Source organism: Amphiura filiformis, chromosome 16, assembly GCF_039555335.1.
Source record: "Amphiura filiformis chromosome 16, Afil_fr2py, whole genome shotgun sequence".
Taxonomy (NCBI): domain Eukaryota; kingdom Metazoa; phylum Echinodermata; class Ophiuroidea; order Amphilepidida; family Amphiuridae; genus Amphiura; species Amphiura filiformis.
This window is the reverse complement of record NC_092643.1, coordinates 37133193-37159203: the sequence shown is the minus strand read 5'-3', so window position 1 is coordinate 37159203 and position 26011 is coordinate 37133193. Positions and strand designations below refer to the sequence as shown.

Below are 26011 nucleotides of genomic sequence, written 5' to 3'. Positions count from 1 at the left end.
AATTCACACCAGCGTGCGTCAGTCACACATTACGCAGCGCACAACTAGTGTTTACACATTGCGCCCAACTGTGTGCATGCCATTCTATATCAATACACGGTGTTATCATCATGTGTTATGAGTCTTATTTTTTCTGCCTTATATGCCAAACGAACTTTAGGCCTGTACGCGGGTGCTGCAGTCAAATTTACATTTTTGACAATATTTTTGATATGATCGCCCATCTTGATTGCTTGTGTTTACTCTGGGACTGTCTTTTGGAATTTGCTGGAGAGCATTAAATAGCTCTTCTAGAGCCTTCAAGGAGAGCTGTTTATAACATTTACAACATAATGTAAATAAGGAGAGAATGGTAAACTAAGGAGAGCTAAACATCACTCTTTTATAAGGAGAGTTTGCAAAATTTGGAGGCAACCAAACTCTCCATGAGGAAAGCATGTGCATTCAAGTGGCCACGTTTTGGTGTATAGACAGTGGCGACAGGAGCATTACAATTTAGAGGGAGACAAGCATAGATTTTACTAGGACATTCAAAAATTTCAATATCATACTATTTTAGCCCAAAATGAAGGTGCATTTTGCTACATAATGGGCCAGTGCACGTGTAGCGTAATTTTGAAATTTCACCCTATTTAGCTCTAATTGGGCCCAAAACATGGTGTTTTGGGGGCTAAAATTTTTCCTAAGGGTTGGGGATCGCATTTTTAACTACCGGTATTACTAAAAAGTACACCATTTTGGGGGCCGTATTTAGTGCACATGTCACGTTTTGAATATTGAGTGAAATATGAACATTTGCCGAAACAAAAGTTTCGCCTAAGTACACAGCCAATATGAAATGAGCTGTGTACAAACACATAACATAGCTCATCGTGTTCAGAAGTTCCACTGCTTTAATACACGGTGACATGCTTCATTGATTTCTACTATATTTCAACAATCAACAGCAATGGACTATAACTACATGTACATGTAGAAACTATAACCTTGAATTTACTCAAGAACTCGAGCTTCGAACTTGCACGTGCGATAATTACGCATTCGATGCTATTGTTTTTTGGTCAGTCAGCATTGTAATTTTTTTGCAACAGGGGTTATTTATTCTGATCAATGTTGAAATTTAGATGAAAGTTATTTTGATGAGTCAACTGTAATATCTTTTAAATTTAGATTGCCTATTTTGAACAGTCCAAAATTTTGTTGAAGTACAATTTTAGCAACATTTCTGATGTGATCGCCCGTCGTGATCGGCTGTGTTTATTCTGAACTTCCACTGCTTTAAAGTAGAGTCCGAAGTTTTCTGTTTTACGGAAAACGGAAGAAAATCACGGAATCGGAGATACAACACGGAAAATGACATTTTTGTATGCTGTGAGTGACAAAAATTGTCAAAAGATAAGAGAAATAAGTGTCAAAAACAATCATGAGTTGTGTAGGCCTATGTTTAATAGGCCTACTGTTTAATAATACCGAAATAAAGGTATATTACCAAGGCATGACCCCTATCCCTTCAAACTTCGTAATAGTCGGCCTATTATCGTGAGAATATTCCAATCAGACAATATTGATCGCGATATTGAACACTTTATTGTGATATTAATATCATTGTTTATACATTTTAAGCTTTATTCATGACACGGATTTACAAATTTTACAACACGGATTACAATACGGAAAATGGATTTTAGAAAACGGTAAACTTTGGAATCTACTTTAAAGTCATAGTGTCATGCTTGAACAGCGAATCCGACTAGATTTCGAATGCAATGGTCTCTAGCCACAAATGTGAATTGTGATGCTCATCGGTGAGCAAATTTGTGGCTAGACTTCTCTCAACCTTGAGCTGAAAGTAATTTGATATGAGCAACATGAATCAGAAAGTGGAGGTTTACCGGTAGTACTAGTCAATTCATGCTTTGTGTGAAAATGAGAAAGAAAGAACAGTTAATCAACCCCTAAGTGTTACAATTAACAAGACAACAACATGACAAATAAACACAACACACAACCCAACTTGAAAAAAACAACAAGGGAATGTGCCAGAAGGGGTTCGATTCCTATGCCGTCGGCACATTCCCTTGATTTTTTTCCAAGTTGGGTTGTGTGCCGGTCGGAATTAGTATTTATTTGTTGTCTTGTTTATAATTGTAACATTTTTTTCTTATTAAATTTAAATATATTCAGTTACTTTCCTCTTGTAGCAAGCAATCGTTCCCTACTGACAATGACCGACGTGTATTTGTTCTTGTGCAGGATGCGTAATTCACTAATTGCGTATCCACGTTACCAACTTTACTTGTGTGAAAATGAGTAATGTGGGCTTATTTTTAATTGACTAGTAGTAGTATATTATTATACAATGTTTAATTAATTTCCAAGAAATAAACAAATGGATATGTGTTATGAACAATATACTTACTATATCCTTCGATACGACCAGCCTGCCGACGCCAAACAATTTGTCGTGTTTCATAGTTCACTTCAAAAGACCTTTTCTCCGGTCTCCTCTTTTGGTAAAACTTTGTCAAGACGGTCCCAAGACTCAACAAATGTTGTATCCTCACGGGTGACAAACCGTCCCCGTTTGGCAATGCCATTGTCAATCAGCAACAAATGCCGATTCTTAATAAAAGAAGTCAAAAGCTGTAAATATATATTTCTTTAGTGTACAATGTTATTGAAATGCCGGGTTGTGATGTGAAAAGGCAAGCACAAGTTAAAGTTCGTTCGTTTCCTTCCAAGTTCCAATGCCAAGGCAGTGTGTACAAAAAAACTTGCCTTGGTAAATAAAGTCAACTCGACTCAATTGAGCGATGTTTTCAGCTTCTGATTGCTACGGATCTGTGCATCGACTTGCCCATCAAACACCACCAACTAAGTCCAAGTTGTACATAAATTGGCAAAATACATTTGAGATAAATGAAACATTACATTTTCTGTGATATTTCAGCTGTCATTTGACAGGAACTTTGACGACTTGCTTCCCAGATCATGGAAATATCACTTCCGTGAGTTCCGTCGTTCTTGCCAATATTTTGGAAGGTGTGTGACATATCAAAATTATTTTAATCCATAGCTATTTTGAGATATAATTATCCATTTTCAAATTTACAGACCAATTTAGATAGATATAGATGTCATTTTGGGGGTAAACAATTATTTTTGTGAACGTGAACTTAATGAAAAAATAATTACCAAATTGAATGAAAAGCAAACACCCCTAAAAGGAAGTTTTTAGCATTCCATCTTTGAACTCTGACCCTATTACGGCCATTGACATGCGCGTCTCTTGCTCGTAGTCTTGATTCTCGCTATAACAACAATTTCCTTGTCGTGAATAGTGTAAGTTTATGATTAGTAAAAGAGATTGATATAACCTGTCCTACAAAAAAAGTACAGGGGGGTAAAATGATCTGGGGGTAAAGCAGAGGAATTGACAAATTTGTTCCCCCATTTTTTTAAGGGAGTGTTCAGAAATACCGAGGGGACCAAAACCTCAGCGAAAAAGATACCGGTATGAGCCCTAGGGGGGTATGGGGGGACTGGGTAAAATCATAAGGGGCAAGACATTTTTGGCGAGCCGAAAGGGGGGATCCGGGAAAGCACATTTTGGCAAGCCGAGAGGGGGGGCAAGAGATTTTTGGCACACATTCGCTGCGCTCGCAACATGTATATAAACCATTTAAAGTTTGCAAATTGGATTCAAAACATTTGGCATGTAGGGCCTGCAATGGGGGGGGGGGGGGGCAAAGATTTGTTGGCGGGCCTAGAAAGGGGGGCAAGTTAGCGGGCCGAGAGGGGGGGGCAAACGATTTTTGGCGAGCTATTTGGAAATTTTACCAAAAAGGACACAAACAACGCAAAACAACAATGACACAGACAAAAGGACAAGTTTTTCATGTTATTTTCATCAGGTGCAGAATGAGAAAAAAATAGGAAATGCAAATAAAAACAGATTGGCAGTCAAAGTGACCTCAATCCTCATTTTATAGGTCAAATTTCTTAAAATGTTTTACCCAATTTACCTTTAGGCCCTACCTTCGGCAATCCTATATTTTGTATTAAGTTTCCGAGTCGCACAAAGTTCATAAAAGCTTGTTGAAAACTGGGAAAAGTCTTTTGAAATTTACATCTATGAATATAAAACTTCAAACATAATACAAGAAAGTTTATTACAATTCTGTGCTCAGAGTCATACATTTTTTGTTAGTTAGTTGTAATATTATCACCAGTTTTGCTTTCAATAAATTGGGTCAGACTGTTCCACAAGTATTTCATTTGATCGCAATCAAAAAATAAATGCACCATAGAATAGAAAGGTGCAATGAATCGGGATAAGAATTTAAATGCTATCTTCAGTAGATATAAAATCCTAAAACGCGCACACTCTGCCTATTTGCCTAATGTATTAGAAAGAAAAAATACGCCGCTACATGATGAAGTAAGAATTTAGAGAAAATAATGTAAAACATTACTTCTAGAGTAGAATGATGCAATGAATCGGGATGAGATTCTAAATGCTATCTTCAGTAAATAACAGCGAAAAAATCCTAAAACGCGCACGGTCGGTTCCGGTTAGGGCCTAATATTCTGCGCGAATTAAAAAATCGGCATTCGGTCTATTAAAAAAAAAAGGGGGGGGGGAGAAGGGGGAGAAGGTAAAAATAGAGAAACAGGCAGATGCGGAAAGTGATGAGTCTGTAATATCGCTTTAAACTTTCTGATCGGGACTGATGTATTAGAAAGAGAAAATACGCCGCTACATGATGAAGTAAACATTTTGAAAAAATAATGTGAAAACATTAGAAAGATGCAATGAATCGGGATGAGATTCTAAATGCTATCTTCAATAGGCCTATAGATATAGCTAAAAAAATTCTAAAACGCGCACGGAAAAAATCCTAAAACGCGCACCGTCGGTTACTCTGCGCGAATTAAAAAATCGGCATTCGGCCTATATGCCGCGCTATTTATAAAAAAAAGGGGGGGAAACTAGAGAAAGCCGCTACATGATGAAGTAAGAATTTAAAGAAAATAATGTGAAAAATAGAGAAAGCCGCTACATGATGAAGTAAGAATTTAAAGAAAATAATGTGAAAACATTACTTCTAGAGTAGAAAGATGCAATGAATCGGGATGAGATTCTAAATGCTATCTTCAGTAGGCCTAATAGATATAGCTAAAGAAATCCTAAAACGCGCACGGAAAAAAATCCTAAAACGCGCACGGTTATGCCCGAATTAAAAAATCGGCATTCGGCCTGTATGCCGCGCTATTAAAAAGAACAAAAAAGGGGTGGGGGGAGAGGTAAAAATAGAGAAACAGGCAGATGATAATCTCTGCTTTATAAATGCCGTTTTAAATTTTGGTCAGCTTCGTCATTTTAACATTTCCTTATAGCTTTGCATTCGTACTGAGCAAATGTGGCGAGACATGCCGTAATTTGCTCGATTCTGGTGCCGGTGTCTATAGAGTTCCTGCATTGATTTACATGGGTAATATTAAAATTGAAATATCTCAAGAACCGAATACCGTATGACGCTGAAACAAACTTTGAAATAAAGCTTTTATACTTTAGAGTAGAAAGATGCAATGAATCGGGATGAGATCCTAAATGCTATCTTCAGTAGATATAGCGACAAAATCCTAAAACGCGCACGGTTACCGTACTCTGCCCGAATTAAAAATCGGCATTCGGCGCTATTTAAAAAAAAGGGGTGGGGAGGTAAAAATAGAGAAACAGGCAGATGATAATCTCTACCTTATAAGTCATTAAGTGCCGTTTTGGTCAGCTACGTCATTTTTACATTTCTTTATATATAGCTCTGCAGTCGGCCTAATGCCGATTTTTCTCTGAGTGCGCAACCCCGTTCAATGCAGTTTTGCCATTTCGCGCCGTACTGAATCATCATCTACAACGCGTGCTATGCAATGTTTTTTTGTTTTTGTTTTTTAATATTACTATTTTTTTTTTTTTTTTTTTGCTTGTTATCTACTGAAGATAGCAATTTTCGTCAGCTTCGTCATTTTAACATTGTGTTTTATAGCTCTGCAGTCGGCCTAGTGCCGATTTTTCTCTGAGCGCACAACCCAGTTCAATGTAGTTTTGCCATTTCTCGCCGTACTGAATCATCATCTACAACGCGTGCTAGGCAATGTTTTTTTTAAATATTATTATTATTATTATTATTATTTTTGCTTGTTATCTTCTGAAGATAGCAATTTTCGTCAGCTTCGTCATTTTAACATTTCTGTTTTAGCTTTGCATTCGGCCTAGTGCCGATTTTTATACTAAAAGAAAATGTGGCGAGACATGCCGTAATTTGCTCGATTCTGGTGCCGGTGTCTATAGCGCTCCTGCATTGATTTACATGGGTAATATTAAAATTGAAATATCTCAAGAATCGAATACCGTATGAGGCTGAAACAAACTTTGAAATAAAGCTGTTACATTTCTCTATCTGTTTTATGTCATTTTGGTGTTTGTCGGATTGGTGTGATTTTGCTATCAACTGCAGATAGCTCAAATTTAAATGCCCGTTGGTTGTCGTTTTTGTCTGCTGAACGAGATAAAGTGTACATACCACAAAAAAGCTTTCCAGAGACTTTACGTGCTAAATAGTGGTCGCATTTTGGCCATAAGTCGAGTTAGGTCCAACTTTGAAATATATATTTGATATCATCTTAGCTAGAACAAAATTATAACAAAATGCATAACATTTCTGAAAATGACTACACATTTTAGGTCCGACTAATTTTTGAGAAAATTAGTGCTATATAAAAAAGGCCACATTTTCCCGTGTTTATATCCGACTGCTAACCGCGTTCTGACCTCGTTTGTTCATGCGCACATAATCGTAAATAGGCCTATCACTCAAATTTTCGCATTTTTTTTTTTCAAATTTGTAGAGATCACATTCACAAGTTCTAGTAAAACACGATTTTCAACACTAAAATTGTTAATATTGTACCGATTTTCTAGAATTTTTATGCAAAGTTTGGGACTATAGGCGTGATAAACTTTAACCGGAAACCACTTCACAGGCGGATTTATGAACGCTAAAGCGATATTTTATAGTGTGCTATCTTCTGAAGATCAAATTAAAATTTCAGATGTTGCTACATTATGTTTTGGATTATAATTTTAATTGCATGTGGTTTTTTGTTCTACCTACTGAATACTAGTATATAGCTTAAATAAAATGTTTTCATTGTCCCCTGCGCGAGATATTATATTCTCGAATCGAATTAGGCTTACATCTACTGAGAATCAAATTAAAAATTCAAATGTTGCGACATTTTGTTTTGGTTTAATTTGGTACTATAGGCGTTAATTTGGGACTATATGAGATTCTAAATGCGAAAAAAATCCTAAAACGCGCACGGTTACTCTGCGCTAATAAAAAAAAATCGGCATTCAGCCTATATGTCGCGCTAAAAAGAGGTAAAAATAGAGAAACAAGCAGATGCGGAAAGTGATGAGTCTGTAATATCGCTTTAAACTTTCTGATCGGGACTGACGTATTAGAAAGAAAAAACTCGCCGCTACATGATGAAGTAAAAATTTAGAGAAAATAATGTAAAACATTACTTCTAGAGTAGAAAGATACAATGAATCGGGATGAGATCCTAAATGCTATCTTCAGTAGATATAGCGAAAAAATCCTAAAACTCGCACGGTTACCGTACTCTGCCCGAATTACTAATCGGCATTCGGCGATATTAAAAAAAAAGGGGGGTGGAGGTAAAAATAGAGAAACAGGCAGATGATAATCTCTGCCTTATAAGTCATTAAGTGCCGTTTTGGTCAGCTTCGTCATTTTTACATTTCTTTATATAGCTCGGCCTAATGCCGATTTTTCTCTGAGTGCGCAACCCCGTTCAATGCAGTTTTGCCATTTCGCGCCGTACTGAATCATCATCTACAACGCGTGCTATGCAATGTTTTTTTGTTTTTGTTTTTTTAATATTACAATTATTATTTATTTTTTTGCTTGTTATCTTCTGAAGATAGCAATTTTCGTCAGCTTCGTCATTTTAACATTGTGTTTTATAGCTCTGCAGTCGGCCTAGTGCCGATTTTTCTCTGAGCGCGCAACCCCGTTCAATGTAGTTTTGCCATTTCTCGCCGTATAGTATGGTCGTTGGACATTTTGACCCGGAAAAAATTGGTAAAAAGCTGATTTTTGCACCAGACAAGCAGAATATATCATAGAACATCATATCCAAAATCCCCAGAAATCCTCCTTGGGGAATTCGTTTTATCCAAGATGGCCGCCAAAATGGCCGCCACAACATATAATTAGATGTATCTTAGCTTCTAAACCAGTTATGGTGATGATTTTAGTGTCTTTGAATAGGTTTATGAGGTCAGAGAATTCAAATTTGTACAAATCTAACACACTGATGTCTTCAATCACACTGAAATCCAAGATGGCCGCCAAAATGGCCGCCACAACATATAATTAGCTGTATCTTAGCTTCTAAAGCAGATATGATGATGATTTTATTGTCTTTGAATAGGTTTAAGAGGTCAGAGAATTCAAATTTGTACAAATCTAACTCACTGGTGTCTTCAATTACATTGAAATCCAAGATGGCCGCCAAAATGATTAGATTAGATATATCTCCGCTTCTGAAGCAGATATAATGATGATTTTAGTGTCCTTGAATATATTTCAGAGGTCAAAGAATTCCAATTTGTACGTATCTAAAACACTAAATTCTTCATTCACACTGGAATCCAAGATGGCCGCCAAAATGGCCGCCACCACCACATGTTATGTTTAGGTATATTTTGGCAAATGAAGCAGATATGATAATGATTTTAGTGTCTTTGAATGTGTTTTAGGTGACGCAGAAGTCAATTTTGTATTTATCTAAAGTACTAAGTCAATTCTTCACTCACACTGTAATCCAAGATGATCCTCAATATGGCTAAAATCAAACATGCTTAACTGTATATCTCAGCTTCTGAAACCAATATAATGATGATTTTAATCTTTGAATAGGCTTTTAAGAGAATGTAGGTTTTAGGGGTTAAAGATTTCAATGTTGCAATTACTTAAAACACGGAAGTAAGTGCTCAGTAACAATAGAATCCAAAACAGCTGCCACCACATGATTTTCTATATCTCAGTTTCTGAAGCAAAAGTAGCTATCTTCGACTTCATCTGCAAGTATCATCGCCTCAGCGTTTTGGCAATTTTCTCCTCTGCAATCTCCACAAGCTGTGACACATTTAAATCCCTTTTTGTGACAGGAACATCCGTTATTTCCACAAGGACTCCTGGAGGATAGTTTACATTTGTCTCGTACAAACTTAAGCAAGCCTTGTGGTGCTGTATCTACATCCGTAAGGACCGGTGCTAGTACGGTGTCAGAGAGTTTCCAACCCCATTGATTTGGATCAAAGTTATTGTTTGTGAGCTTTCTGCAAAGTATGACCTACAAAAGAACACTCACACTGGGAAAATACACTGCTCTTTTTAACTAGGTGGAAGCTTTTGTGGATGAAGTGATGCTTTATTTGATGATACCATCGCCATGAATTAAGCGAACCGCAGACTGTTTAAAGAATCTTCTTCTCTGCCACCACATAAGACAACAAATACTCTGATGCCATTTGTACCAATCTGTTCTAATGTCGCCTCAGGATCACTCATCTAGAATGATATCTCCTGCAATTCTTCTTATCTTCTGCAACAAACTTGTTGTCCAAATGTTGCAGAAGTGGAGTCACAACCACTCCATGCATGGATAAACAGGACCTGAGATGGAATGTCAATACTTCACCAACGTTGTTAATAAGGTCTTGAACTTTCCAACCCACCGATATCAGCCATATTCTGGTCCCCAGTGGCACTTCTCTTCCTTGTCTTGAATATTGAAGGAGTCTTGAAGGGTACATTCCACTATCAACTATTTGTTCTTATCATATTCAGCTCACAGAATCTATGAAGGTTATCACCATGACCAGTAGACCTTCCTCTCGAATGAGAAGAACAACAGTCAGTTTATCTCGCTGCTGAGTCGATACTTGGAAACCAATGGTCAGATCGTGCACAATAATACTGGAGATGCTGACACTATATGATAGTGGAATGGAATGTACCCTTCAATTTGCAAGACAAGAAAAGTACCTGTAGTAGCAGATGACACAGATATACTTGTCCCACTGAGACCAGACTATGGCTGATATCTACTTCCATTCAGAGAAGAAAGGGTTGGTGGTTTGGAAAGTTCAAGACCTTGTTAACAAAGCTGGTGAAGTAGTGACATCCCATCTCTTGTTTATCCATGTCTGGAGTGGTTGCGACTCTACTTCTGCAACATTTAGACATGGAAAGACAAGTTTGTTGAAGAAGATAAAAGAATTGCAGCAGATATCATCCTAGATGAGCGATCCTGAGGCGACATTAGAACAGATTGGTACAGCTGGCATCAGATTATTTGTTATCTTATATTGTGGCAGAGAAGAAGATTCTTTAAACGGTCTACGTTTAATCCATGGCGATGGTATCATCATATAAAGCATCATTTGATCCACAGCTATCGACAAAAGCTTTCACCTACTGAAAGAGCAGCGCATTTTCACAGTCTGCGGGTTGTTTTACAGGTCATACTTTGGAGAAAGCTAACAAACAATGACTTGAATCCAATTTAAAGCAATGGGGCTGGAAACACTCTGACATCGTACTAGCACCGGTCCTTACGAATTTAGATGCAGCACCACATAGCTTAATGTTAAGCTTGTACGATACAATTGTAAACTTTCCTCCAGGAATTCTTGTGTAAATAACCGATGATCCTGTCGCAAAAATGGACTTATATGTGTCACAGCTTGTGAAGATTACACAGAACATTGCCAAAACACTGAGGCGATTATACCTGTAGATGAGAACGAAGACAGCTACTTTTGCTTCAGAAGCTGAGATATATATTCACATGTGGTGGCAGCTATTTGGGATTCTATTGCGACTTGCACTTCAGTGTTATAAGCCCGGGTTTTAAGTAATTGCAACAATTCCCTGACCCTTAAAACCTACATTCTCTTAAAAACCTATTCAAGATTAAAATCACCATTATATTGGCTTCAGAAGCTGAGATATTGAGCTAATCATGTTTGATTTTAGCAATATTGAGGGCCATGTTGGATTGAAGTGTCAGTAAAGACATATACTTATGAAGATAAATACAAAATTGACTTGTGCGTCTCCTAAAACCTATTCAATGACACTAAAATCATTATCATTATCTGCTTCATAAGCCAAAATATACCTGATCATAACACGTGGTGGTGGCGGCCATTTTGGCGGCCATCTTGGATTCCTATGTGAATGAAGACTTCAGTGTTTTAGATACGGACAAATTTGAATTCTTTGACCTCTGAAATATATTCAAGGACACTAAAATCATCATCATATCTGCTTCAGAAGCGGAGATATATCTAATCATATGTGGTGGTGGGATTTTGGCGGCCATCTTGAATTTCAGTGTGATTGAAGACATCAGTGTCTTAGATTTGTACAAATTTGAATTCTCTGACCTCTTAAACCTATTCAAAGACACTAAAATCATCATCATATCTGCTTTAGAAGCTAAGATACAGCTAATTATATGTTGTGGCGGCCATTTTGGCGGCCATCTTGGATTTCAGTGTGATTGAAGACATCAGTGTGTTAGGTTTGTACAAATTTGAATTCTCTGACCTCTTAAACCTATTCAAAGACACTAAAATCATCATCATATCTGCTTTAGAAGCTAAGATACTAAATTATATGTTCTGGCGGCCATTTTGGCGGCCATCTTGGATAAAACAAATTCCCCAAGGAGGATTTCTGGGGATTTTGGATATGATGTTCTATGATATATTCTGCTTGTCTGGTGCAAAAATCAGCTTTTTACCAATTTTTTCCGGGTAGCCACGGTTTTTCCTCTTCAACGACCATCTACAACGCGTGCTAGGCAATGTTTTTTTTTAATATTATTATTATTATTATTTTTGCTTGTTATCTTCTGAAGATAGCAATTTTCGTCAGCTTCGTCATTTTAACATTTCTGTTTTAGCTTTGCATTCGGCCTAGTGCCGATTTTTATACTAAAAGAAAATGTGGCGAGACATGCCGTAATTTGCTCGATTCTGGTGCCGGTGTCTATAGCGCTCCTGCATTGATTTACATGGGTAATATTAAAATTGAAATATCTCAAGAATCGAATACCGTATGACGCTGAAACAAACTTTGAAATAAAGCTTTTACATTTCTCTATCTGTTTTATGTCATTTTGGTGTTTTTCGGATTGGTGTGATTTTGCTATCAACTGCAGATAGCTCAAATTTAAATGCCCGTTGGTTGTCGTTTTTGTCTGCTGAACGAGATAAAGTTAGTGTACCCCGGGGGGCGGGGCACTCCCTATCTGAAATGGCAGGGATGTGCCTCGGCCATGTTAAAAGTAGGGGGCATTCAGATCAAATGTACAATTACAAAAATATGGGGTCATTCAGTACACAACCTGAATAAAAATGGGGTCATTCGGTATGAAACATTAAAAAAAGATGGTCATTGGGGTAACAAAAAGTAAAATGGGAGTCATTGAGTACAGGATTGCCAAAAGAATATCATTAAGTACACATAAATAAGTGCCAAACTGCGTAAAAACAACTTGGCCACCTTGGAAATGTGAAAAATCTCATTATTTCTGGAGGAGAACACAAATACCACTTAAATTTGGGAATAAAAAGGGGGGGGTCATTGGGTATAGCAGGAAATAGAAAAAGGGGGTCATTGAGTACATGAATTTTTTTAAAGGGGTCATTGGGTAATAGATAGGACCATAACACAAAAAAGGGGGTCATTGGGTACAAGCCGGTTTGAAAAAGGGGGTCTATCCCGAGGCACATGATGCATATTTGTCATGGAAGTGCCCCCCCCCCCCGGGTAGTGTACATGCCACAAAAAAGCTTTCCAGAGACTTTACGTGCTAAATAGTGGTCGCATTTTGGTCATAAGTCGAGTTAGGTCCAACTTTGAAATATATATTTGATATCATCTTAACTAGAACAAAATTATAACAAAATGCATAACATTTCTGAAAATGACTACACATTTTAGGTCCGACCTTGAGAAAATTAGTGCTATATAAAAAATTTTCCCGTGTTTATATCCGACTGCTAACCGCGTTCTGACCTCGTTCTGACCTCGTTTGTTCATGCGCACATAATCGTAAAATATCAAATTTGTAGAGATCACATTCACAAGTTCTAGTAAAACACGATTTTCAACACTAAAATTGGTAATATTGTACCGATTTTCTAGAATTTTTATGCAAAGTTTTGGACTATAGGCGTGATGACCGGAAACCGCTTCACAGGCGGATTTATGAACGATATTTAAAAAAAAAAATCGGCATTCGGCCTAATGTCACGCTATTAAAACAAAAAAAAAAGGTGGGGGTGGTGGGGAAGAGGTAAAAATAGATTTAAATTTTTTTTTTAAATCGGTAGGCCTAAGGTTTAATTTTAAATCTAATACTTGATTCGTCCCTGATCACAATCCTTTAGGATTTATTTTAAACCCTTGAAATTTAGAGTGTACATTTTTTTTTATATCGCTTTAAATTTATTTCTCTAAATTTTTACTTCATCATGTAGCGGCGAATTTTTTCTTTCTAATACACCAGTCCCTATCAGAAAGTTTAAAGCGAAATTACATATTCATTGCTTTTTGCATCTGCCTGTTTCTCTATTTTTACCTCTTTCCCCCTTTTTTTTAATAGCGCGCCGAATGACGATTGTTTTAAATCACGCAGAGTAGCCGTTTGCGTTTTAGGATATTTGTTCGCTATATCTACTGAAGATAGCATTTAGAATCTCATCCTGATTCATTGCATCTTTCTACTCTGGAAGTAACGTTTTACATCATTTTCTCTAAATTTAAAGCGATATAAGACAAATGTACACTCTAAATTTCAAGGGTTTAAAATAAATCCTAAAGGATTGTGATCAGGGACCAATCAAGTATTAGATTTAAAATTAAATCTTAGGACTACAGATTTAAAATTATTTTTTTAAATCAATTTTTACCTCTTCCCCCACCCCACCCTTTTTGTTTTTTTAATAGCGTGACATTAGGCCGAATGCCGATTTTTTTAAATCGCGCAGAGTAGCCGTGCGTTGATTTTTTCCCGCTATAGGGCCTATATCTACTGAAGATAGCATTTAGAATCTCATCCCGAGTCATTGCATCTTTCTACTCTAGAAGTAACGTTTTACATTTATTTCTCTAAATTTTTACTTCATGTAGCGGCCGGAATTTTTTCGCCGAATGACGATTTTTTTTTAATCACGCAGAGTAGCCGTTTGCGTTTTAGGATATTTGTTCGCTATATCTACTGAAGATAGCATTTAGAATCTCATCCTGATTCATTCCATCTTTCTACTCTGGAAGTAACGTTTTACATTTATTTCTCTAAATTTTTACTTCATGTAGCGGCCGGAATTTTTTCGCCGAATGACGATTTTTTTTTAATCACGCAGAGTAGCCGTTTGCGATTTAGGATATTTGTTCGCTATATCTACTGAAGATAGCATTTAGAATCTCATCCCGATTCATTCCATCTTTCTACTCTGGAAGTAACGTTTTACATCATTTTCTGTGTAGGCCTACACTCTAAATTTCAAGGGTTTAAAATAAATCCTAAAGGATTGTGATCAGGGACCAATCAAGTATTAGATTTAAAATTAAATCTTAGGCCTACAGATTTAAAATTATTTTTTAAAATCAATTTTTACCTCTTCCCCCACCCCACCCTTTTTGGTTTTTTAATAGCGTGTGACATTAGGCCGAATGCCGATTATTTTTAAATCGCGCAGAGTAGCCGTGCGTTAATTTTTTTCGCTATAGGGCCTATCTACTGAAGATAGCATTTAGAATCTCATCCCGAGTCATTGCATCTTTCTACTCTAGAAGTCACGTTTTACATTTCTCTACATTTTTACTTCATCATGTAGCGGCGAATTTTTTCTTTCTAATACATCAGTCCCGATCACAAAATTTAAAACGACATTACATATTCATTGCTTTTTGCATCTGCCTGTTTCTCTATTTTTACCTCTTTCCCCTCTTTTTTTTTTAAATAGCGCGCCGAATGACGATTTTTTTTTAAATCACGCAGAGTAGCCGTTTGCGTTTTAGGATATTTGTTCGATATATCTATTGAAGATAGCATTTAGAATCTCATCCTGATTCATTGCATCTTTCTACTCTGGAAGTAACGTTTTACATCATTTTCTCTAAATTTAATTAAAATTTGTTTCGCTATATCTACTGAAGATAGCATTTAAATATACGGGGTCAAATATGCACATCAATCCATTTCGTTCCAGAGATAAAAAGAACAAAATGCATTAAATTTGAGCTAACTTCAGTAGATAGCAAAAGCGCATGAATTCAATATAATAGGAAAAAAGACTCGCTGCAAGCACGTTTCATGAGCAGAAATATATTGATTGAAATAAACAAAATACTGTCTCACACAACTCACTCATAGATCAAATGTTGCAAGTGATTGCATAAAAGCCAACGCGCGACTCTGACTGAGGCTTAGGGGAAGTTAGGGTTATTTGGAACATCAAAATAAATAAGTTTACAAACTTTGTCAATTTGTACAATTCGATAAAAACTTTATTTCAATTTATCTCAACAAATAGATCACATGCGTTATATACATTTTGGTATAGCATTTCAAATAAATAAAACAATTTATAATATTTTTTAAAGTGATTTATATCACAAATCAGACCATAGTATGGGTCTTCTATGAGGTGCACGCGGGGGGGCATTTAACACAAATGACCACATGGGTATGCTCCCCGGAGAGACCCCCTTTTGGTCGCAGCCGAAGACCCCTATATTTGACCAAAATAGAGCTCCGAAAGACCCTTGATTTTGATAATTTCAGCTCTAAAAGACCCCAAAATTGCTCATTCCTCATATTTCTGGGGTTTTTTTCAGGCGATTTTCAACCAAAAAGCCAAGAAAGAACCTTGATTTTGACTGTTTGCAGCTCCAAAAGTCCCCATTTTACTTGTTCAAAGCCCGGTTCGCAGCTCCAAAAGACCCCCTTTTACCGGTACGCCGTAAGCTCCCAAAGTCCCACCACCTCAAAATTCCGGGGGAACATACCCACCAAATTTGTTTGATGTGACCCCCCCCCGGCGCACAATGCTGAGGGATATGTGTGCGGGAGGGGTGTATCTTATTATACCTTATACCTTAAAATTATGAATTTTTACATTAAAATTGTTAATTTTACCCTAAAATTATGAATTTTACCTTGAATTACTGGCACTTGGCCCCCACCAAAATTATTGGGGTGCCGCCCCCTAAATCCGGAGTCACTGCAGGTTATGTCTGGACCCCACAACGTTTGTGAACAATGAATTTCAAATTATTTTGCCATGATATTCTCCACCATCTTCGGTGTGTGTCCTGCCCCCTTAAAGTGGGTAGACAAAAACCTACTAACAACCTGGTCTGTGTCCTTCCCCCTCAAAGTGGGTAGACAAAAACCTACTAACAACCTGGTCTGTGTCCTTCCCCCTCAAAGTGGGTAGACAAAAACCTACTAACAACCTGGTCTGTGTCCTTCCCCCTCAAAGTGGGTAGACAAAACCCTACTAACAACCTGGTCTGTGTCCTTCCCCCTCAAAGTGGGTAGACAAAATCCTACTAACAACCTGGTCTGTGTCCTTCCCCCTCAAAGTGGGTAGACAAAAACCTACTGGTCTGTGTCCTTCCCCCTCAAAGTGGGTAGACAAAAACCTACTAACAACCTGGTCTGTGTCCTTCCCCCTCAAAGTGGGTAGACAAAAACCTACTAACAACCTGGTCTGTGTCCTTCCCCCTCAAAGTGGGTAGACAAAAACCTACTAACAGCCTGGTCTGTGTCCTTCCCCCTCAAAGTGGGTAGACAAAAACCTACTAACAACCTGGTCTGTGTCCTTCCCCCTCAAAGTGGGTAGACACAAACCTACTAACAACCTGAACAAGAACATTAATCTAAAGCAGCATTGGAAGAAGAAATCATTTTGCATTCTGGGAAGGCTGTGTTCAGGAGTGGCGAAATCTCAATGTGCGTAAGCTGACAAACCCAAAAAGCTCCAAAAGTTTCCAATCATCTTCCCAGAGTTGTCTAGTGTACATAGTTTTATACTGCTTAATGCTATGAGGCAGTTATTTAAATTACCCCCTAGATGACCTTTGACTAAAGTTTACCTATATTGTTTTATTTAAGGGGCTGTGCAATAATTATCCCCTGGCAAAAAAGGGGGAAAGCAATTTGTAGCATTTTTTGGCAGGTCAAAGGGGGGGGGGGGGTGCCAACTATTTTGGCACACATTTATCATGTTTATGGGTCACTAAGGCTTAGGAAAACAGTACGCAAATGTTCAAAATTTGCTCAATTTCCTATATCTAGAACATTTAAGGTCTGCGCATTGGGTTCCCAAAAATTTGCTATGAGCAAAGGCAGGACAAGGATAGCTTGGCAGGCTGAGAGGTGGAGAGGCACAAGTTTTTTGGGGCAAGTGCGGAGTGGGCAAGCATTTTTGGCAGGTCATTTTGAAATTTGCCTTCCCTGGGAGACAGATAATTATTGCACAGCCCCTAATAGGACAAGTAACACACTTCTACCTGAATTTAAATTTACATTCACAGATCTGTTAATCCCAAACTAAACTATCTCTGCATGTTATTTTTTTGCACTTTCATAATATACGTATATTTGCTTATGTAGTAACTGACCCATACAATGAACAAGCTAAGCACTGTTTTATCAAGAGAAGCGACAAATATTAAAGCCATAATGTGTGATTTGCTTTACAGCGATGCCTCAATTTTACTCGGATTTCAACTTTTTGCATACTTTATATAATGGCCAGTGGTATACTAAAATACCACCTAAAAGCCTGAAGTGCTTTAATAACAGCAAAATTTAACTTTTTGTATTAAAACCGGGTCGACCCGGTTTTATTCAGAGTTCAACGATCGAGTACTTGCTAACATGTACCATGGATGTCAGCTCGTATGTACACATGTCGAGCGCGATGCTCCATGCAGTTACATGTAATACGATCAGTGAGCGTAGTACACGCATTGTTGGCGTTGGAAAGAATCACAATTTTCTTCGTTATACCTCATTTGTTTGGCTCGAAATTAAATAAGAATCTATTCTTTATGCAAATCACACATTATTGCTTTAATTCTTCCAATGTCTTGGCATTCCATGCAAATCTAGGGACATAATGTGCTATTCCATTTAAATTACACACTACCCCTGTGGAAGATTTTGGTAATATCTGCCACAGGGGGAGTAGGAATTTCAAACAGAATGAACACATTAGCAGCTCCATTTGAACTTCACCCTCCCTCAGCGGAAGATTCAGGTTAAATCTTTTTCAGAGGGTGTATGATATTCAAATGGAGCTGCCTGATGTGTTCATTCCATATGAAATTCATACTCCCTCTGTGGAAGAGATTTCCAAAATCTTCCACAGGGGTAATGGGTACTTTAAATGGTATAGTCCAATCTCACAGACGGATGTAACCTTTCAGTTTTCTTGATTTCTTCATATTTTGCTGATATTTGTGATAAAGAAATGGTTTAAGCATTATTCTCCCAAGTTATCAACTATTTGACTTCAGAAAATTTGCAGATTATTTTGGTCCTGACAGATCTCTAAAATTCTCTTTAAAGCTGAAAGAGTCTTTCCTATCAAGCAGGTAAACAGATGAATAGTACTATAATACATTGGTTTGCCTCAAGTTTGGTAGTGATCTCGATGCGTTATTTCGCAGGTCGCAGTGTCGAATAGTGAGTGTAAAGTAAATTGCGTAGAGCGTACACACATGCGTACAAGGGCGGTTTGTTGGTACGCTTGCAAAAAAAAAAAAAAAAAGGAATGACGTCACTTCTGAACTTGATTGAACCAAAGAATATAATGTGTCTCATCATCCCAAGTTGAGAGTAATGCCATGTTGGGTGTCGCAGTGGCAGTTTCGAATCATGCATGCCAACCTAATCCCGTCGAGTGTATTGAAACATGCTGAAGTGATTTGTCTGTACGCTGGTGACGCACCCACAAGTAAACGCACCAATGGTACTCTCAACTTGATACAAGACACAGTATAAAATATTAAAACTATTTTAAAGTACAGAATATCATTTGATTGGAAAAGTAAACCTTTATAAATCTTTGTATAATACCGGTAGTATAAGTACTTGCTAACATTAAATTTGTAATTACAACTCTTTAACATTAAACATATGCTAATAAATCATGTATTAAATATAACATAGGGGGTAATTTATGGAGAGCAAAATTAAAGTTGCAATAAAACACTTGGAAATGGATTTTGTTGTTGACCATCAAGCTGGTGGACTAAACTTTAAGGGAACAAACCAAAAGATTGATGACGTCCTATAAACGTAACTAGTTTCGTTTCTCAGCCGATCCCCCTCCCTTCCTGCCAGAAACGTAATAATGAAATGTTGAAAATTTTGACATAATAATAATCACACATTCCTCAGACCGATGTTCTTTTACAAATGTAATCGAGTATTTTTACCCCCTCCCCCCTAAACGAAACTAGTTTCGTTTATAGGACGTCATCGATCTTTTGGTTTGTTCCCTAAATACAACAATTTATACTCTGACTGAATAGATCCCTGTATATTGTTAAACCAAATATAGACACTGAAATTTTTTGAAAGTTTCAGAGCATAAAAATGCAAAGGAAAAATATATTTTCAAACTATTTCTCAGAGTGTTTGTTTACAAGCAGGATGAAATCAATAACACTTCTTGAAATCAATCTAGAATTTTCCTGAAATTGCTTATGTTCACATCCAACATGCATGATAACTGATTTGACCATAAAACAGTATCTAAAAACAGGCAGGTAATAGCACAGTGCACAACTGCATGGGCAACAACACAGAGATGAAAAACATTTCACTTGCTATTTACCTCCCCTTTATTAGGCAAAAAATGTTTATCTCAGAAGAAAATAGCAAATCTGCATTGCTTTTGCAAAAGCTATGAGAACTACTGAATTTAATATTTGGGATACTTTTGTTGTTGTTGAGGCCAAATTTCTTCATTTTTTAAAATGAAAATGAAAGCAGAAAAAGGTAAAACCCCTCCCAAAACGTGGAAAAAGAAAAAAAAATACATGCACAGTCCTAGCTCTGAGACAAATCTTTTTTTTTTGAGGGGGGTCTTATTTCTGTCTTAATTTATACAGTGTGAGTTAAAATGATCTGTACCCAATGTCACAAAATCGTTATAATACTTGACAGTAATTAAATCATAAAATATTGCAGGAAATATTAGAATAATATATTGTATATTACATGTGAAAGTTTTGTGAATGTACCTCTTTCAGTTTGCAAAACACTGATCATTTGAAAAAGACAAACCCCAACAACAGGTTGCATACCGAAGTTCATTACAATTAAACTCTATTTTAATTTCTAGCCCATAATAGGCATGTCAAAAGTGCCATTGAAGAGACCAAGAATTGCACAATAATTACAGGTCTCTGTGTTGACATGAAAATGAGTACCGGTATTTATCTTAAAATTGTCATATCATCTGATTGAAGTAACCAATAGGAAAAAAGACAACATTTCTATGCCAACTAAAACTACATTATAATTTAGTAGGTTAAATCTTTGATCACAACACAAAAATTGTTTGCGGACCTGGAATTTTCAGTCGACACTTCGACTTTCATCAGCAGACTAGCAACCCAGGTCAGTGACATTTTGGACACATGACCCCAAAATTGGGTCATTGATTCAGTGTCTTAGCTAGCCACCCATCTGCCCATCATTTTAGACGAGAGTTTGCTTCTAGGACGGGCAAAATTAATGCCTTTAAGAGATGCTACTTAATTATTGTAGGTGTTGAGAAAGGCTATTTATCTTTTTAGTTGACCAGATTTGCAAAACAAGGTCATAGCAACACATATTTGAACATCAATGGGCTATGGAAGTCTGGTAAATGTTTTTAAGGTCAAATTAGGACAGGCAATGTTATTCAAATGACGGGCAAACATCAATTTCTAGCTAAGACCCTGTTCTCTGTAGCTTGTAAAAGTACATTACATCAGAAAAACTTATACAGGGTGTTCCAAAACACCAGAAAAAATAGTGAAGTTGGGTACAGATTATACGTTGACAACCTTACATTGTCCATAGATATTTTCTTCACTGTGTAGGTTACAATCATTATTGAATACGTCATTTTCAGACATTATGACAAAGTGAGTTGTATGTGTCATTAATGACAGTTACCACAATTTGGATGACAAGGTTTACCAGCAACACGGCAACGACATCCACCAGAGGTATCGCCTGTTCCCTGCAAGAAATCAAGAAAAATAAAAAACTGCATTTTGAAATCCTTTCTAATATATTGAGGGGTCAGAGCCAAAAGGCCCTAAGTGCATTTTTGGCCAAAATTGGTACCAAAAATAATCCTTACAACACTGGGCACGTTATGATTGTATAGCCATAATGAAGCTACCGCCACAGAAACTGTTATCAGCAGAAATGTAAAGCCCTAAGTGCAACACTATGCATGAAATGTGTGAGAGCCAGAAGGCACTAAGTACAAAAATGTCTGTATCATTAAATGGCATTTTTGTACTTAGGGCCTTTTGGCTCTGACCCCTTGATATTTGTTTTTGTACAATGTTTGGTAATGTTCTCACTTTTGTAATTATTTTGATGAAAAATTACAAATTTTGAGTTGAATTGCTTTCAGTGGTTTGGATTCCTGAAGAAAATGTGTGCATCACAGTGACCCATAGAAAGGTACATGTTTATGTTCACATCACCAAAAAGAACATATTTTAGGCCTATACCTTCACTGGAGTTATAAGAAAAATCTGCAATTTATGAGGAGGGGGGATAAGTCTGTCAATCCACACACCCCTATGGAAGACACAACTTTTAATCTTCTACAGGGACTGTGAATTTCAAATGGAGTTACCTGAATGAGTGACTCCATTAGAAATTCACACTCCCTGTGGGGGAAATTAAGGCCATGTCTTCCACAGGCGGTATAAGGATGTCAACTGGAATAGCCCATACAGCTACAGGTGAATACAAAGCAACACTCAATGGCATACAATGGCACACAGGGTAAAATGTCTAGGCAGAGGGGGAAACCAGTGGCCCTTCAGGTGAATTTTGATCTGCAAACCACACATTTTGTCATGGTATTTTGAGTCCCCTCAGTGGCGTAGCCAGCCTTTGAGTGGTTTTTTTTGTCCCCATTTGTGAATTTTTCACCCTGTTTATAGTCATCTTAATGGCATTTTACTCTTTGCCGTCCCCATTTTAGCCCTGCAAAATTTCTGTGGGTGAAATTCCCCCCTGTCTTCTCCCTGGCTCCACCACTGAGCCCCACCCACAACTGCCAATTAGTATACCTCTAACCATATTTTACCTAATTAGCATTATTTTGGGGGACTGCTTGTTAGAATTACGAAATTAAAAGTCACAAAAGGGAATTTATATTCAAAAATCATCATAATCCTAAACGGGAAAGTTTAAAAAGGCAATTTTATTTAGAAATTAGATGGAATTTAGTTGCACAGCTAGGTGCATTGAAAAGGGAGACACCTGTCACTTGAAAAATTCTGTTGGGAGCTCTTATTAGGGGAGGGGTGCTAATTAGGTCAAACATGGTATTCTATTCCAAGTAGCAAAATTGAGATTTCATCAACACATAGTGCTCCTAGAGCACTAGCATTAGGATTAGTGCTCCCAGATTTGGGTTAGGGTTAGGCAGTGTGCTCCAGGAGCGTTATGTGTTGATGATATCTCAATTTTGCATCTTATAAGACGGACTTCCTAATAGTACGGAGTTATGAAGAAGTTTTCCAGAAAAATGTGAATGACAGTGTCTCAAAGCAAGTAAATTAAATTATGACATCTGCTATTAAAATGAAAACCATGAAATCACCTTAATGAGCCATATAATAAGTATTTGCTGAAACTCAGTGACAATTAGTGCAGTTTACATGACAGCGTACACCACCGACTCGACATCTACAGCCACCAGATATATCACCTTGACCCTGCCATGAAAACACACAAAGTATAGGGATATGCAAATGATGTTTATGATACGAAAAGCATGGGTAATGATTCTAAGTAAAGAAGAATGGATAATGTTATAATCCGAGACTGAACTAAAAAGACTAGTTTGCATCTGATGTGTTTGCATCTGATGTTACTGTCAATCAAACTCCCCACAACCGTTGATTGGTTAGTAGCGCGTAAAAGAAAGGTTGATTCACCTTGTCACCTGGTGCATGCACCTTGTCAACAATGGCTAGAAAAGTTGCTTGTCTTGTAACAGTAGCAAAAAGCAGCTTTTCTAGTCATTGTTGACAAGGTGCCAAAGTTTCCTATAGACCTTTTTCTCTCTATCCCACAATGCACTATTCCAGGGGGGTATGACGTAGTTCATCAACCTCATAGATCGTGTGCATCCGATGGTCTTTGCCAGGCCTTTGCAATTATTTTGTCTTAATATGGGCATACTGATTCCATATATGCGGATTATCGTAAAGGCCATCGATGTTACTAATTATGCAATTATTGAATACACGAGTGATGCAGTTACGGAGCGATGCAGAACATCTGTGTAAGAGATTTTGTTTACCGTTTTATTTTCATCTCCGAAAAAAAGTGAAACGGACGCCGACAAAATATCACTGCGTGTCCTGTCATTAGTTTTTCACCGTTAGGTCTATAAAATGTATACAAAGTTAGGTTTCAATAACAGGAAACTTTTTTTGGCGACGACACCATGTCCATAAGGCATAGAAATGTTGTTTTTTGCCCCCGAAAGGTATTAGTGATCGTGGCGCCATTATCATGATTATCGGGGATTCCTTTTTTGTGATGAAGGCACCAGCCGAAATGTCCGTATTCCAGAATGTAATGAACATAACTTTGTACTCTCCCGGGAGATGATGTATTTTACGCGACACTCATACTCCCTGGAATAGTGCATGATGGGAAAGAGGGAAAAAGGTCTATTCCCCAAACCTAACTTTTGAAACAGTTTCAGGGATGTAAGTAGCTGTTGAAACGGTGTGAGTGAAGCGAGCAAGCCAAATAGAGCACTATCTTTTTAGCCAATGCTAGGAATCAGAGATAGGCTACGAGGGTATCTCCCCTCCTAAAATTTGTTGTTCTTTTTCTGATGACATATCATCATCCAATACCGGATATGTTAAAAAAACCAAAAAAAAACCCATATTTTAAATTTTGTTTCCCTGAAAAATCTGCATTGAACAGAAATCCGTAAAAAAAATCCAGAAAACATACATCCCTGCAGTAAGTATGTTTGAAGGTGCAAAATGAACCATAAGGCACACTGTTTTACTGCCACAATCAGAAACTTCAATCATCACAACAAATTGTAAAAATATCCTTTCTGAGTTTGATTGACAGGTGATGACAGATGCAAACTAGTATCTTTATCTCTGGCTCCGATTATACCAATTCCCTAGAAGAAGGCTCAAATTGAGTTAGAAACATTCACCGTTTGGAAGACATGCAAAAATGCAAGCAAATATTTTTGGTTGACATACTGCATAATGAAATGATCAATCTGAAACATGATAAGTCTGGTTCATGATGTACATGAAAATTGTTTCACACCACCGTTACAGTCCCCTATCCTTTACTGTGGAAAATGACAGCTATGAAGTGACTGGTTGCTTTAAATGTACTATTTCTTTAAAGAGCTTAGAGCTTAATGCTAGTGCATTGTATCATTAATGGTTGAAAACCCCCCAAAAAACCATTTTATGTCTTCAATATGCAAAATTGTAATTTGTGTCATAGTCTATTATAATTAATATTGTTATTATAAATGATTTCAAAATATCAGAATTATATCCATTTTGAAATCATTAACAGACTATGACATGAACACAAATTATAACTTTGCATATTGAAGAAACAAGATGTTGTTGTTTTTTAAGTCACCATGAATGTTCCTAGCATTTAGCTCTAGCTAGGTCCAGGGATACTCCAAATCCTTTTTACTAAGCACGTCACATATGTGCCCATCCACCACAAACTGGTCGTAAAGTCGGCATTTTCCATTTTGAGATAAATCAAAAACAGTATATGGATTTCTATGTAAAATATATTAGGAATTTGACCTTTGATGAACCATAACTTCACTTTCAGATGTCCGATGAAGCTGGTTGAGGTGTCATTTTAAAGCTGAAAGTGAATTCTTTCAAAATCTGCAATAAACAGAAAATGACCTAGAGCCGACTTTACTACCACTTTGTGGTGGATGGTCACATATTATTAAACACATTTTTATCTCTAAAAACCCTAAATGTTACAGACAATCTATGGCTATTTCTTTCAAAGCATGACACTTGGACAGATTAACTTACCCCTGGCCCCCATCTGAGGCCTCTTGTCACCCAGCATATTTCAACTTTACACATAGTACATCTGATCCAATCACATCCATCTTTCTTCTGTACTATAATACCACATTTAGGACACTTCATTGCTTCACCGTCTCGCACCATGGTCTGTCAATCAAACACAACATAAATATTACTTGTCAACTAGCCCCAGGCTCACCAGGGGGTAGGGGTGGGGGCACTTGTATTCAGAGGTAAAGATCATGCTTGTGCATAAAAAAGTGGTTTTTCACTTGCAAGTGATGTATAATTATGTTTAGGGTGTCAACAACATCACAAACTTGGGAAAAAGGTATGTTTTACAGAACCTCAAATAAAACATGGCAAAATAATGGTAACTTTCTGCTATTTTAGATATGGTAGTAAAAATACTTGTTTAGTGTATTATGGAAGCAGGGGACAATACTTGTTTAGGGTCTGTTTTGAAGGTCCATACATGAGTATGATATTCACCTATGAGCTCACCTGAA

At 37.2% G+C, this 26011-nt stretch overlaps 2 protein-coding genes across 5 annotated transcripts in view; both read right to left on the bottom strand.

Annotated features, from left to right (window-relative positions):
* LOC140135947 (1-phosphatidylinositol 4,5-bisphosphate phosphodiesterase gamma-1-like) overlaps positions 1–2995 on the bottom strand; it is an 88700-nt gene extending 85705 nt beyond the window's left edge. For both annotated transcript variants that reach the window (XM_072157644.1, XM_072157645.1), the window contains exon 1: positions 2420–2995. In XM_072157644.1, coding sequence (XP_072013745.1) covers positions 2420–2597 — 178 coding nt within the window. In that variant the 5' untranslated portion in view covers positions 2598–2995. The remainder of the gene's footprint in view (positions 1–2419) is intronic.
* A 17555-nt stretch (positions 2996–20550) lies between these two features.
* The window catches only part of LOC140135945 (ranBP-type and C3HC4-type zinc finger-containing protein 1-like), a 37296-nt gene continuing 31835 nt past the window's right edge, over positions 20551–26011 (bottom strand). For 2 of the 3 annotated variants that reach the window (XM_072157639.1, XM_072157641.1), the window contains exons 11-12: positions 25506–25649; positions 20552–21427 (exon numbers count right to left, since the gene is read on the bottom strand). In XM_072157639.1, the coding sequence (XP_072013740.1) occupies positions 21347–21427; positions 25506–25649 (225 nt within the window). In that variant the 3' untranslated portion in view covers positions 20552–21346. Of the gene's footprint in view, positions 21428–23038; positions 23154–25505; positions 25650–26011 lie in introns of all 3 variants that reach the window. The other variant, XM_072157640.1, reaches the window with a different exon arrangement.